This window comes from Clinocottus analis, unplaced genomic scaffold (genome assembly GCF_023055335.1).
Source record: "Clinocottus analis isolate CAN_PGR_092001 unplaced genomic scaffold, fCliAna1.0.p SCAF_5, whole genome shotgun sequence".
Lineage (NCBI taxonomy): Eukaryota > Metazoa > Chordata > Actinopteri > Perciformes > Cottidae > Clinocottus > Clinocottus analis.
In genome coordinates, this window is record NW_027176207.1 from 23,021,432 (window position 1) to 23,036,431 (window position 15,000).

At 48.8% G+C, this 15,000-nt stretch overlaps 2 protein-coding genes across 2 annotated transcripts in view; both read left to right on the plus strand.

The window, feature by feature from the left end:
* The first annotated feature begins 1,714 nt into the window (after positions 1-1,714).
* LOC137802309 (leucine-rich repeat-containing protein 57-like) lies at positions 1,715-4,990 on the plus strand. Its single transcript, XM_068600110.1, has 6 exons — positions 1,715-2,156; positions 2,422-2,742; positions 3,000-3,135; positions 3,276-3,544; positions 3,619-3,804; positions 4,023-4,990. The coding sequence occupies exons 2-6, from the start codon at positions 2,659-2,661 to the stop codon at positions 4,062-4,064; spliced, it is 717 nt and encodes a 238-aa protein (XP_068456211.1). The 5' UTR covers positions 1,715-2,156; positions 2,422-2,658; the 3' UTR covers positions 4,065-4,990.
* A 560-nt stretch (positions 4,991-5,550) lies between these two features.
* The window catches only part of LOC137802302 (tyrosine-protein kinase receptor TYRO3-like), a 14,434-nt gene continuing 4,984 nt past the window's right edge, over positions 5,551-15,000 (plus strand). The window contains exons 1-15 of the mRNA XM_068600099.1: positions 5,551-5,837; positions 6,596-6,779; positions 8,133-8,233; positions 8,345-8,515; positions 8,945-9,031; positions 9,398-9,510; positions 9,594-9,777; positions 11,755-11,897; positions 11,968-12,106; positions 12,183-12,306; positions 12,391-12,485; positions 12,756-12,851; positions 13,143-13,223; positions 13,395-13,487; positions 13,746-13,867. Of these exons, the coding sequence (XP_068456200.1) occupies positions 5,774-5,837; positions 6,596-6,779; positions 8,133-8,233; positions 8,345-8,515; positions 8,945-9,031; positions 9,398-9,510; positions 9,594-9,777; positions 11,755-11,897; positions 11,968-12,106; positions 12,183-12,306; positions 12,391-12,485; positions 12,756-12,851; positions 13,143-13,223; positions 13,395-13,487; positions 13,746-13,867 (1,797 nt within the window). The 5' untranslated portion in view covers positions 5,551-5,773. The remainder of the gene's footprint in view (positions 5,838-6,595; positions 6,780-8,132; positions 8,234-8,344; positions 8,516-8,944; positions 9,032-9,397; positions 9,511-9,593; positions 9,778-11,754; positions 11,898-11,967; positions 12,107-12,182; positions 12,307-12,390; positions 12,486-12,755; positions 12,852-13,142; positions 13,224-13,394; positions 13,488-13,745; positions 13,868-15,000) is intronic.

Sequence of the window (15,000 nt, forward strand, 5' to 3'; positions counted from 1 at the left end):
TTTCAGACAGAACCCACTGAGGTGGAACGTGTGCGTGACGTCTGCGCTCCTCTTCTCCGTCTGCAGCAGCTCCATCTGCAGCTGCAGCTGCAAACAAGGAAACAACCTTTAACAATATTAAGAGGTCAGTTATTATATTGTGTTATTTTAATTTGTATTTTCAATGAAGGCAGAACTGTTTTTAAAAATCAGATTTTACTTTAAACATTCAGTCTCATTTATTGTTCTGCAGATAGAAACATTGTTTTAGTCCACTGAAGCTTTTGAGCTCACTGCATCCGAGTCTGCAGTGTACATGAATACATAGGAGGGATGAATGAACACATGAAAAAATGAAGGAATTAAATAAATAAATGAGTCATAACAGACTTAAGTTTGTTAATGACGTTTTTCAGATGAACAGGATGTGATGTCACACTTCAGTCACCTGGTCCAGCTGTCTCTGCGTTCTGATTCGCTGCTCAGCCTCGTGCAGCCGAGAGGAGAAGGCGGGGCTTAGTCTGCAGGAGGCGGAGTCTATTTCCTCCTGCGGACAGTTAAAAACGTTCATTATTTACTCGTGCTATCAAACAATTAAAATATTTGTGAACTGTATAAGTTGTATATTTCTGTGTTTTGATACTTTGGCAATATTGTTGTTGCACCATTCATGAGAGAGAGAGAGAGAGAGACAGAGGTGAACATAGCATCAGGCTTCATAGGTCCTGTCGTTGGATGCTATGTGTATTACATCACTAGATCCTCGTCCTCCACAGCGCTAACAGGCTACACGCAGTAGCATCATTAGCTTTGGCTGCAGTGAGTGTGTTCTTGGTTGTGGTGTCCATGTGTTTCTGTCTGAAGTCATCCAGTGTCTGGCCATGACGAGGGGGCGCAGAGTTAGCATCAGCTGTGTGCTCGTCCATCGAGTGGTGTTTCAGCCTGGATAGCTACGATGGTGCTAGCTCAGCTCACATGACAAACGGCTCATAGCACTTCAGTCTCGTCAAGGGAACCACGTCTCATCATTCATTTTGCCGTACCATGCTCACCATTCATTCATTCAACCCGTAACGTTAGCCTAGCTTACAAGCGCAAACGGCATGCTTCCGGTACGCGCTAATGTAACAGCACTATTATTGACAGACCTGGACACGAGTCCCTGCAACAGGAAGTCTTCAGCTGGAATGAAAGACTGAAACATCTGAAACATCTGACCTGAGACAAAACGTCTCTGGAGACACATCTGGACAACAAGCTGGCAGCCGGAGTCACGGAGAACTGAGACGAGTCCCACTGAAGCATCTGAAACACAGAAGTAAAGAGGCTGAAACACACACATACACACATATATATATATATATATATATATATATATATATATATATATATATATATACATATATATACTCACACACGTATATTTATACATATATACACATGCATACACAAATATATATATATATATATATATACACACACATACATATATACACATACACATATATACACGTACATATATAGAGGGAGAGAGGTGTTTGTGTGTGTGTGTATATATATATATATATATATATATATATATATATATATATATATATATATATATATATATATATATATATATATATATATATATATATATATATATATATATAGCGAGAGAGAGAGAGGTGTGTGTACATGTGTGTATATACACGTAAATACACTCGCAGGTCTTACCTTGAGGACTGAGGCTCTTCTCTCAAACGTCAACATCCGCTCCACATGAACCCGCGCAAAGCTGCTGCTTCTTCTTCTTCTTCTGCGTTTACCGGAAGCTGCCGCTTTACCGCCCCCTACTGAAGGGAGTTGCTTCCTTACAGGATTGCTCTTTAAACTCTTTATTCTTCTTTGTTTACCGTGTCATTTCTCTTTGACTCGTTTTCATCACGTGTTAGATGTTCACCCGCAAGAAATAAAATCACATGACGTAATGAATACTTTTTGAGTAAACACACCTGTAGTTCTCACGGAGACCTGGTGGCGGCGGCAATGCGCCCGCAAGCTGTTCGCCAACAAACCCACAGAAGAAGAAGAACAGCGTCTCCTCCCCGCTGGCTGTGTTATCGTCAGTCCCAACAAACTGACAACTGCTGGACTGGAAGCGACATTTAAATGTGTTTAATGTCCGCGCGCACGTGAGTTTATAAACCCTGGTTTCCTGTTTGTGGAGCTGCTAGCGCGTGTAGTTAACGTGTGTGTAGTTAGCGGCTAACTAGTTAGCGGCTAACTACACACACGTGAACTACACAGCTAGCTGTTAGCGTGTGTGTAGTTCATGTGTGTGTACGTAGTTGCACAACTCAACAGTGTTAAAATGTGTTGTCATTTCAAATAAAGATGACTCATAAGCTGTTGTCCTCCAGCCTGTTGCTTATTGTTGACGACTGTCATCTTCTGCAGTGACGTCACTGTGTAAGCGCATTAACACCGAAGAAGAAGAAGATCAGCTGATCCCGGATTCTCTGCGAGCTGCTGCAGGAAGAGAAGGTGGAGCTGCTCCTGCGCTGTGTTTGTGCCCGCAGGGAGGGAGAGACAGACGGGCAGGCAGAGGGACAGACAGGGAGAGACACAGGGACGAGGGCAGACAGACAGGTAGACAGACAGGCAGACAGACAGGTTCCTGTCTCCGGGGTGGAGATGGGGAACAGTGCTCTGAAGTCTCACCTGGAGACGTCCCAGAAGACGGGCGTGTTCCAGCTGACGGAGAAGGGGCTGCTGGAGGTGAGGCGATGACGTCATCGTGTTGACGGGAAACATTGATGACACGCACACTACCAGCTGTTTACACACAACACACACGGATCTGAGCTGTATACACACACTCATATGTGTGTGTGTGTGTGTGTGTGTGTATATATATATATATATATATATATATATATATATATATAAATATGTGTGTGTGTATAAACTATCTGAGATATAATATAGCTAATTAGACCAACAGCAGCTTCATGTGTTCATGGTTCATGGTTCAGTTCCCGGAGGAGCTGCAGAGACTCACCACCAACCTGCGGACGGTGGATCTGTCAGGGAACAAGATCGAGGTTCTTCCCGCCAACATCGGGAACTTCCTGCAGCTCAGGAGTCTGACGCTGCCCTCCAACCGGCTGGGTGAGGCCTCCCTGTTGTTGTTGTTGTTGTTGTTGTTGTTGGGTTCAGTTCTACACTGGCCTGGGTCTTCTAAACATGGAGGTCCACTACGTGGTTCTGGTGCTGCGCCCTTGGTTAACCTCAGCGGTCTCGTTCCTCAGCCAGCCTCCCCGGTGAGATCGGGAAGCTGAGGAAGCTGGAGACGCTGGTCCTGAACGGGAACCGGCTGCAGCAGCTGCCCCCCGCTGTGGGCCAGCTCCGGGCCCTGAGGACCCTCAACCTGTCCGGGAACCAGTTCTCAGAGTTCCCCCCCGGACTGGGAACCCTGCGGCACCTGGACCTGCTGGACCTGTCCCGCAACAAAATCCGTAACGTCCCCCCGGCCGTGTCCGAGCTGCAGGCCATCGAGATCAACCTCAACCAGAACCAGGTACGTGCGGACTCCTGGGACCGGTTCACGGTCAGACTCGGGTCTGAAGTGATCCGGTCCTCCCCCCGATGCAGATCTCGGTGCTGTCGGGGGACGTGTCCCTGTGCCCCCGGCTGAAGGTCCTGCGTCTGGAGGAGAACTGCCTGGAGCTGGCCTCCATCCCCCAGTCCATCCTGGGGGACTCCCAGGTGTCCCTGTTCTCAGTGGAGGGGAACCTGTTCGAGGTCAAGGACCTCAGAGACCTGGAGGGCTACGACAAGGTTAGAACCACTTCCTGTCGCGCTGCATTCAGGGCCTGTGGGAGAAACCAAGGAGTTTATAGAGTAGACGGCAGTGAACAGTCTGTTCTCTAAAGGTCCCTTTGTAGGTCTGTGGTGGTCTCTAATGGTGTCGAGCAGTCTGTGGAGGTCTCTAATGGTCTGTGGTGGTCTCTAACAGTCTGTGGTGGTCTCTAATGGTCTCTGTTGTCCCCCTTCAGTACATGGAGCGTTTCACGGCTACCAAGAAGAAGTTCCTGTGAAAAGCTTCAGCGTCTGAATCGTGGAGCGTCTCCGGGGCGCGGTGGTCGAGACTCCGCCCACAACTGCTACAGACCACACCCCCTCTGCCTGCTGGACTCTGAGGAGACGCGCTACTTCCTGTCTGATTAATGTGACCTTCGTGACAGACAGGAAGACAGTCTCTGAGAGCGTCACAGGGAAACCCATTCAACACCACAGAAGAAGAGACGGAGCTGTTTGCAGGCCCAGCAGAGACTCAGGATGCGTTCACAGTCACTAACGCTCGCTAACGTTCACTAACGCTCACCATCGTCTCCTGAAATGATTGCTGGAGCCTTTAACTCGACGTCTCCACAGGAAGCTGAAACGTGAGTTCATGGAGAAGAAGAAGAGTTGAAGATGTTTAATGGATGAAAACCTGACTCCCAGAATGCTCTTTGATTGTTTTATTCATCAGTTTTCAACAGAAAGTTTCAGCAAGAAAATCCAATAAAGCAGAAGAAATCATCAGAAATGTTCTTCTCTGATATGAATCTAGTTATGAATGAGTCATGTGATTCTTCCTGAGAGGAGGCAGAACGGTGTCTGCACAGGAATAACGGATATGAAATATAAACATGTTTATTGGATGAAAGCAGCGGGTTGTTAATCTTCTCTCACTAATCATCTTCATCTCCTCATGTCTCAACGTCTTTCACTCTTTAAATATGAAGTAATATATTATTCAGCATATTATTCTTTCCTTTAACTGAACTCCTGTTTTCCAGCCGCTCGTTCAGGAGCTTTGTGTTCTACAAGTTTTACACCAACAGATCATTATATACAGTATACATTGTATGCATTATATATTATAACCAATACATGATCTATTATTTATAATATATGTATAGAAACACGACTCAGAGGGACGAGGAGTTTGTCTCATCAGGTCGAACTTTGACTGAAATAAAAGCAACAAAAACACAATGAAAATACTTTGTTATGTATTTATTTACTATGTACTAGTACTGAATACTACAGAAAGACATACAAAAGAAGTATGCAGTAGAAGTACACAGTAGTAGATGGGTGTGTATATATATCTATATATATAGATATATATATATGTATATATATATATATATATATATTTATATATATATATATTTGCTAGTAATAGTATGTATATACTATAATTTACATATTTAATTATAGAATAGGGTCAACAATGGCTATGAAATACAACAATATAGACCAATAATAATCTTTGTTTTAATAAGGTTAATTAAAATATTATTTTGACATGTATTGTACATCATAATACATAACCTGTATTACAAACACAATATAATATCAGAAAACAAACTAATAAAATAGTAAAAGTTGTGAAAAAGATCAGAATCGGTTCAAATACGACTTCCGGTCACGTACTCGTGTTTTATTCTGAAGGCCTGTCTTCCGGTGTGCTTTCTGCGCGCGGCGTGTTTGATTACATGAACTTTTGTCTCCTTCCGGAAACTTAAACGTCACTTTGTCAGTTTGCAAACACTTTGTTTTCAGTCGCTCCATGAATTCAGCGGCTCTTCCGCGCAGCAGCTGCCGACTCACTCTCACTTTTCTCGGGGGAAAACTATCCGATTTGTCGGGCTGGAGATGAGGCTCCGGTGACGGGAGAGGCCGAACCGAGCCGAGTGAACCCGGTTCATGCGGGGACGGTTTTAAAACATCCGCCGACAGAAACAATGAGAAGATGAAGCCGTTTCTCTGGATTTTACTGTTTTCCCTGCGGAGTCCGGACGGGACGCGCGCGCACGGTGAGTGTTCCGGAGCTCTGCGGTAAATCCCTGGATTTCTCTCCGGAGTCTGGTCGCGTGCAGCGGGGAGAGAGGCGGCGGGCGACGGGGCGAAGTCCGAGAGAGATTAGTTCAAATAGTTCAGACCTGCAGGAAAACACGAAGACTGCGAGACAAACGCTCATTTAATTAACCAGGACACTCGCGCACTGTGTGCGTGTGTGTGCGCGTGTGTGTGCGCGTGTAGAAACGAGCTGAAAAGCACAAGTGTTTGTACATTTGTGCTTTTTCCGCATGGAGTTTGGTGTGAAGACAACGTGCAGGCAGACTGAGCATCTCTTCTTCTTCTCCTTCTCCTTCTCCTTCTTCTTCTTCTCCTTCTTCTTCTTCTTCTTCTTCTTCTTCTTCTCCTTCTTCTTCTTCTCCTTCACTCCAACAAATACAAACCGGCTACAGATCAAAGGTCACGTGACATTCACCCCTCACTGGAAACTCCAAAAATCATTAAAACGAGAAAATTCCACAAATAGAGAGAGAGAGAGAGAGAGAGAGAGAGAGAGAGAGAGAGAGAGAGAGAGTGTGTGTGTGAGCAGCTGCAGTTCTCAGACTAGAGCTCAGTTGAGCCGTTGTGAGATGCCATTTTCCCACAATGCAATGCGCTGAGGGCCTGATGCTGTCACCAACACACTCAGTCTTGTTTTCATGTCTGTTACTTTCTGGTGAGAATAATTTATAATAATCTAACAGTAGACCCTCGTCTCCTCGTCTCCTCTCCTCAGGCGTCTCCTTCACTAAGCACCCGGCCAACCAGACGGTGTCTCAGGGCAACGCGGCCCGGCTGGGCTGCGCCGTGCAGGGCCTCACCGAGCCCGACATCCTGTGGATGAAGGACGGGGAGAAGCTCTACAGCACCGACCAGATGTTCATCACACTGGGAGAGCAGCACTGGGAGACCTACCACAGGTAGAGTACACCTGAGACCAGTACACCTGAGACCAGTACACCTGAGACCAGTACACCTGAGACCAGTACACCTGAGACCTACCACAGGTAGAGAACACCTGAGACCAGTACACCTGAGACCTACCACAGGTAGAGAACACCTGAGACCAGTACACCTGAGACCTACCACAGGTAGAGAACACCTGAGACCAGTACACCTGAGACCAGTACACCTGAGACCAGTACACCTGAGACCAGTACACCTGAGACCAGTACACCTGAGACCTACCATGTGTGTGTGTGTGTGTGTGTGTGTATATATATATGTATATGTATATGTACAGTCAGTGAGTGGAGTTTCCCAGTAACAGTGTGGAGGTCACTGGTGTTGTTGGTGTTTCTGCTGTTTGATGGTTAAACAGTTTGACTGTAAATACAGGCCGAGCTGCTGCTCGCTCTGAAGACGCCCTCCTCTTCATCCTCCTCCTCTTCGTCCTCTTCATGCTCCTGTTTCTCCTCTTCCTCTTGATTCAGCCAAACAAGACCTTTATCTCTGAGGAATACATCTTAACATCTGACCATAACTTTATCTATAACTATAACTATATATATATATATGTAACTATATATATGTAACGATATATATATATATATATATATATATATATATATATATATATATATATATATATATATATATATATATATATATATATATATATATATATATGATCTGTGACGTTGGAGTTGAAGTGAAACTCTGGTTTGTTATAATTCTCATGGACCAGCACGAGGCCTCTTGGGGACTAATTCCAGCTTTGATGGTTCAGGATCAGGACTCTTTGTTTCCTGAGAGGCCGGCGGGTCTGCTGGCTGAGCAGCTGCTTAATCCGCTCAGGTCAGAGGTTTCTAGACCACCGCTGGTGGACCGTGCTGGGTCCTGGTGGACCATGGTCGGTCCTGGTGGACCATAGTTGGTCCTGGTGGGTCATCTTGAACCATGTAGGGTCATGGTGGGTCTTGGTGGGTCTTGGTGGTTCATGGTGGACCATGTTTGGTCATGTTGGGTCATCTTGGACCATGGTGGGTCACGGTGTGTCTTGGTGGGTCACGGTGGGTCTTGGTGGGTCTTGGTGGGTCATGGTGGGTCTTGGTGGGTCATGCTGGGTCATGGTAAGTCTTGGTGGTTCATGGTGAACCATGTTGGGTCATGTTGGGTCATCTTGGACCATGGTGGGTCTTGGTGGGTCATGGTGGTCCACTGAGTCAGGATCTGCTTGCAGATCTGCTGATGGAGACTGGTTGGCTTCGTGCGTCTCTTGGTCTGTGGTCCTGGTCCGCTTGAGGTTCTGTGTTCTGTGTTCTTGTTGCCAGTGTGAAGTCGGTCCAGCAGCAGGATGCGGGTCAGTACTGGTGTGAGGTGGAGTTCCAGGACCTGACGTTCTCCTCTGAGCGAGCCTGGATCACGGTGGAAGGTGAGGCCCCTGAAGGCCCCTGAAGGCCCCTCGTGACCCTGAACACACCTGCTGTGCCTCCTGGCTGTGTTCAGATGTCCCATCATGCTCTTCTCCCTGAGCCTCCTGCAGGTGTCCCTCACTTCGTGCAGGAGTCTCAGGACGTGTCCACGTTCCCTGGCGTGCCCTTCAACCTCACCTGTGCTGCCGTGGGCCCCCCCGAGCCCGTGGAGGTGCTGTGGTGGCTCGGGGGTCTTCAGCAGGGCGAGCCCAGCCCCTCCCCCTCCGTCCTCCAGGTCCAGGGTGAGGAAGCGCTCGTGAAACACTCCGCCCAGGTGCATTGTGGGAAATGTAGGAGCCAGAGTCTCTCCACCTCTGAAACTATCGATCCACTCAAAGAATACTGTCGTTCATATTATTCTTATTATTATTTTTAATAATGTATTAAGGCCACGTTCACAGCGGTCACATGACCACGTGACCACGGTGGTCATGTGGTCATGTGACCACCGTGGTCACATGACCACGTGACCACGGTGGTCACGTGGTCATGTGACCACGGTGGTCATGTGGTCATGTGACCACCGTGGTCACGTGGTCATGTGACCACGGTGGTCACGTGGTCATGTGACCACGGTGGTCACGTGGTCATGTGACCACCGTGGTCACGTGACCGTCCTCTGCAGCAGAGTGAGCTCCCTGACGTTGAGCATCGCTGCTGTTCGTCTGCAGGAGTGAACGGCAGCGTGAAGTTTTACTGTGAAGCCAAGAACAACCGAGGAATCTCTGTGTCCAGAACCGGAACCGTTCACATCAAAGGTGAGTTCACCTGCTGCAGCCTGCAGGTCATGTGACCTTCTCTCTATATTTCAATACAAACACTTTCTGTGTTATTAATGTTGTTCTTGTGGATTCTTTCTGTTTATTTATAATTTATATTTATTTATAATATCTCGTGTGTGTGTGTGTGTGTGTGTGTGTGTGTGTGTGTGTGTGTGTGTGTGTGTGTGTATACACACACACATACACACACACACACACTATATCTAACGAGTGTTTTCAGGTCCGTCAGTGTTTCTGTCCACATGACAAGAGGTCGAGGAACCAAACACTGACACAACTGGTGACCATCGCTTGGCTGTGATTGGACGATAACACTTTTTGTGGGCGGGGTCTCTGTCTCAGTGTTGCCGGCGGCGCCGCTCAGGCTGCAGGTGAAGATGGCCGACAACAACGTCACTCTGTCATGGAAACCAGGATTCTCAGGATACTCCGAGCTGTCCGTCTGCAACGTCCAGGTGACACACACACACACACACACACACACACACACACACACACACACACACACAGTGACAGCTTTCTGAACCCTCCTCCTCAGCTGGCCAGGCGGTCGGGCCGGAGCAACCTGGACCTCCCCCAGCAGGAGGTGCAGGTTCCTCCTCACCTGCAGGTCCTGTGGGGCCTGAGGAGCCACTGGAACTACAGCGCCAGAGTGTCCTGCGTCAACGAGGTGGGGGCGTCGCCCTTCTGCCCGTGGCTGCACTTCCAGACACCTGAGTCAGGTGAGCCCTCTCTTCTGTTCACTGAAGCATGGCGTGACCTTCAGCTGCAGAGGAAGTACCACCTCAAGGTGAACTTTACTCCTGATCCTGGTGACTCGTCCTCCTTGAAGCTGCCTTGTCTTTCATGAGTCACCATGCACTGCAAGAACTGATCACACCAGAGATGGACCAGGACCTCAAAGACGTAGAGAGTCTGAGGAGGCAACAAGGGACCAGGTCTTTGGATCCCTTTGGGTCTTCTGTCCTTTGGGTCTTCTGTCCTTTGGGTCTTCTGTGGTCTTTTCTTAGGTCTCTTTGGTGCTCTCTGGGTCTTATTTGGAGCTCTTTATTCTGGGTTTCCTTTGGGTTCCTGTCTGGTTGGTCTCTGAGGAGCCTCAGGGCTCTGATCACAGACCTGCTGCGTGTTGTTCAGCGTGATGTTCACAGTGAAGCGTTTCAGGTGAAGACGACATCGTGAGGACAGACGCTGCTGCTGCGTCTCTTTATTTTCATGTTAGTTTAAAAACAAAACACTTCATTAGAGATGCTACTGGCCTCTGAGCTGTGTGTGTGTGTGTGTGTGTGTGTGTGTGTGTGTGTGTGTGTGTGTGTGTGTGTGTGTGTGTGTGTGTGTGTGTGTGTGTGTGTGTGTGTGTGTGGTCCAGCTGGGTGGTGTCCAGTAGATTCCAGTCCTCTCAGTACAAAGAGCTTTTGTCTGTGGCCTCAATCCATTTGAAAAGACTTTGCAGCGCCACCTGCAGTCTGACCTCAGAGCCGCCTGTCAGATTACTTTATTAAATTATTAAATATAACAAACAGACTTTGTTCAGTTCTGCTTGACATGAAAGACGTGTCCCTCAGACGTCGGGTCTGGCTCCAGGACCCACCGTCACCCCGAACCACGGATGGAGGAACATTCTCAACGTCTCCACAGTGTTTAATGAAAAAATGGTTCATAACTCGTCCTGCAGGTTCATAACTCGTCCTGCAGGTTCATAACTCGTCCTGCAGGTTCATAACTCGTCCTGCAGGTTCATAACTCGTCCTGCAGGTTCATAACTCGTCCTGTAGGTTCATAACTCGTCCTGTAGGTTCATAACTCGTCCTGCAGGTTCATAACTCGTCCTGTAGGTTCATAACTCGTCCTGCAGGTTCATAACTCGTCCTGCAGGTTCATAACTCGTCCTGCAGGTTCATAACTCATCCTGCAGGTTCATAACTCATCCTGCAGGTTCATAACTCGTCCTGCAGGTTCATAACTCGTCCTGTAGGTTCATAACTCGTCCTGCAGGTTCATAACTCGTCCTGCAGGTTCATAACTCGTCCTGCAGGTTCATAACTCGTCCTGCAGGTTCATAACTCGTCCTGCAGGTTCATAACTCGTCCTGCAGGTTCATAACTCGTCCTGCCTGTTCATAACGCATCCTGCAGGTTCATAACTCGTCCTGCAGGTTCATAACTCGTCCTGCAGGTTCATAACTCGTCCTGCAGGTTCATAACTCGTCCTGCAGGTTCATAACTCGTCCTGCAGGTTCATAACTCGTCCTGCAGGTTCATAACTCGTCCTGTAGGATCATAACTCGTCCTGTAGGTTCATAACTCGTCCTGTAGGTTCATAACTCGTCCTGTAGGTTCATAACTCGTCCTGCAGGTTCATAACTCGTCCTGCAGGTTCATAACTCGTCCTGCAGGTTCATAACTCGTCCTGTAGGTTCATAACTCGTCCTGCAGGTTCATAACTCGTCCTGCAGGTTCATAACTCGTCCTGCAGGTTCATAACTCGTCCTGCAGGTTCATAACTCGTCCTGCAGGTTCATAACTCGTCCTGCAGGTTCATAACTCGTCCTGTAGGTTCATAACTCGTCCTGCAGGTTCATAACTCGTCCTGCAGGTTCATAACTCGTCCTGCAGGTTCATAACTCGTCCTGCAGGTTCATAACTCGTCCTGCAGGTTCATAACTCGTCCTGCAGGATAACTAACGCAGTGATCCTCCTCAGTGCCCTCGGCGGCCCCCAGGAACCTGACGTTGGAGCTGTCGGAGCAGCAGCTGTCTCTGAGCTGGGCCGGGCTGCAGGAGGAGCAGCTGCAGGGCCGCCTGCTGGCCTACAAGCTGCAGTGGACCCTGGGAGGAGAACCTCAGGTGAGGGGTCGCGGTGGTCCGGCGCGGCGCAGCGTAGCTCCTCCCTCTCTGACCTCACGTCTGTGTCCAGGAGCCGCTGCTGTTCAAGGAGAACTGGGCCCAGCTGTCGGGAGGAGGCCGGTTCTTCAACGCCTCCTTCCAGGTGTCGGCCTGCACCTCGGTGGGCTGCGGGCCCTGGGGCCCCCCGGTGCTGGTGCTGCCGGCTTCAGGTGCGCCGCTCGCCTCCGAGACGGTTTGGCGCCGCCGCGGTCGCCGCGACCACTGACTCTGTGTTTCCTCCCTCAGTCCGGGTCCAGTCCCAGCGGAGCCACCTGGGGGCGGGGCTGCTGCTGGGCCTGCTGCTGGCCGCCGTGGCGGGCCTGCTGCTCGCCGCCGTGGCGCACCGCCGCGAGAAGGAGACGCAGTTCGGGTACGAACCGCACGGAGCTGGAGTCCAGAGCGGAAGCAGAGAATCGGCCTGAACGCGTAACGATGTGAGCGTTTGTGTCCGCAGCTCGGCCTTCAGGCCTCCGGGGGCCGAGAGCTCGGTCTCCTTCACGGCGGCTCGGTCCTTCAACAGGAACTGTGCTGAGCTGCAGGACTCCACCCGTGAGTTCCTCCACCCTCCTCGTCAGGATGTAGTCGAATCTCTTTGTGTGTTTAAGTCCGAGAACAACAAACACACGTTGACCCTGAACGGCCTCCAGAGACGTGTTGACAGGAAACACTGCTGCTGCCACCTGCTGCTGCCACCTGCAGCTGTGTTCACCTGTGTGTGTGTGTGTGTGTGTGTGTGTGTGTGTGTGTGTGTGTGTGTGTGTGTGTGTGTGTGTGTGTGTGTGTGTGTGTGTGTGTGTGTGTGTGTGTGTGTGTGTCCAGTGGACAGTCTCGGTATAAACGAGGACCTGAAGAACAAACTGCAGGATGTTCTGATCCCAGAGAGGCTGCTCACCCTGGGACACATGCTGGGGAAAGGTACACAACTACACACTAATGCACACAGCTACACACTGATGCACACAGCTACACACTGATGCACACAGCTACACACTGATGCACACAGCTACACACTGATGCACACAGCTACACACTAGTGCACACAGCTACACACTAGTGCACACGGCTACACACAAGTGCACACAGCTACACACTAGTGCACACGGCTACACACTAGTGCACACGGCTACACACTAGTGCACACAGCTACACACCACCAGAGCCTGGTGGGAGGCGACTGGAGGCAGTGACGTGTGTCTACCTGTGCAGGTGAGTTTGGCTCGGTGCGCGAGGCGTTCCTGAAGAAGGAGGACTCGTCCGTCCTGAAGGTGGCGGTCAAAGTGTTGAAATGTGAGACGTTTCTTCTTCTGTGGTGTTTGTTGATCAGTGTGGTGAAAGGAAGCGTGACGAAGGAAAATGTCTTTGTTTGTAAATCAAATATTGTATCTGAAACACTAAAAGCAGTTGAAGTGTAAACATTGAGGTGTGTGTGTGTGTGTGTGTGTGTGTGTGTGTGTTCAGCTGACATCACCTCATCAGGTGACATTGAGCAGTGTCTGAAGGAAGCAGCTTACATGAAGGACTTCCACCATCCAAACGTCATCCAGCTCATCGGTAACACACACACATGCACACACACACACATGCACACACGCACATGCACGCACACACACATGCACACACACACATGCACACACACACATGCACACACACACACATGCACACACACACACGCACACACACATGCACACACACACACACATGCACACACACACACGCACACACACATGCACATGCACACACGCACACAAAACACACAAAACACGAGTCAAAGGTCAGGCCGTTTGATTGACACTTCTTCCCGTCCAATAGGAGTGAGTCTTCACCGGCGGCCTGTGCAGCGTCTGCCGATCCCGATGGTGGTTCTTCCGTTCATGAAGCACGGAGATCTGCACACGTTCCTGCTGCTGTCTCGACTCGGAGAACATCCTTTTGTAAGAGAGCAAGATCCTACCTCCAAGAACACCTTCAGCCTTACCTCATATCCTTATGTCATGTCCTTATGCCATGTCCTTATGTCATGTCCTCATGTCATGTCCTCATGTCATGTCCTCATGTCCTCATGCCATGTCCTCATGTCCTTATGTCATGTCCTTATGTCATGTCCTCATGTCATGTCCTCATGTCATGTCCTCATGTCCTTATGTCATGTCCTTATGCCATGTCCTTATGTCATGTCCTCATGTCATGTCCTCATGTCATGTCCTTATGTCATGTCCTTATGTCATGTCCTTATGTCATGTCCTCATGTCATGTCCTCATGTCATGTCCTCATGTCATGTCCTCATGCCATGTCCTTATGTCATGTCCTCATGTCATGTCCTCATGTCATGTCCTCATGTCCTCATGTCCTCATGTCCTTATGTCATGTCCTCATGTCATGTCCTCATGTTATGTCCTCATGTCATGTCCTCATGTCATGTCCTCATGTCATGTCCTCATGTCCTCATGCCATGTCCTCATGTCCTTATGTCATGTCCTTATGTCATGTCCTCATGTCATGTCCTCATGTCATGTCCTCATGTCATGTCCTCATGTCATGTCCTTATGTCATGTCCTCATGTCATGTCCTCATGTCCTCATGTCATGTCCTCATGTCATGTCCTCATGTCATGTCCTCATGTCATGTCCTCATGTCATGTCCTTACATCATGTCCTTATGTCATGTCCTTATGTCATGTCCTTATTTCATGTCCTCGTGTCATGTCCTCATGTCCTTATGTCATGTCCTCATGTCATGTCCTTATGTCCTCATGTCATGTCCTCATGTCATGTCCTTACATCATGTCCTTATGTCATGTCCTTATTTCATGTCCTCGTGTCATGTCCTCATGTCATGTCCTCGTGTCATGTCCTCATGTCCTTATGTCATGTCCTTATGTCCTCATGTCATGTCCTTATGTCATGTCCTTATGTCATGTCCTTATGTCATGTCCTCATGTTATGTCCTCATGTTATGTCCTCATGTCATGTCCTTATGCCATGTCCTTATGTCATGTCCTTATTTCATGTCCTTATTTCATGTCCTCATGTCATGTCCTCATGTCATGTCCTCATGTCATGTCCT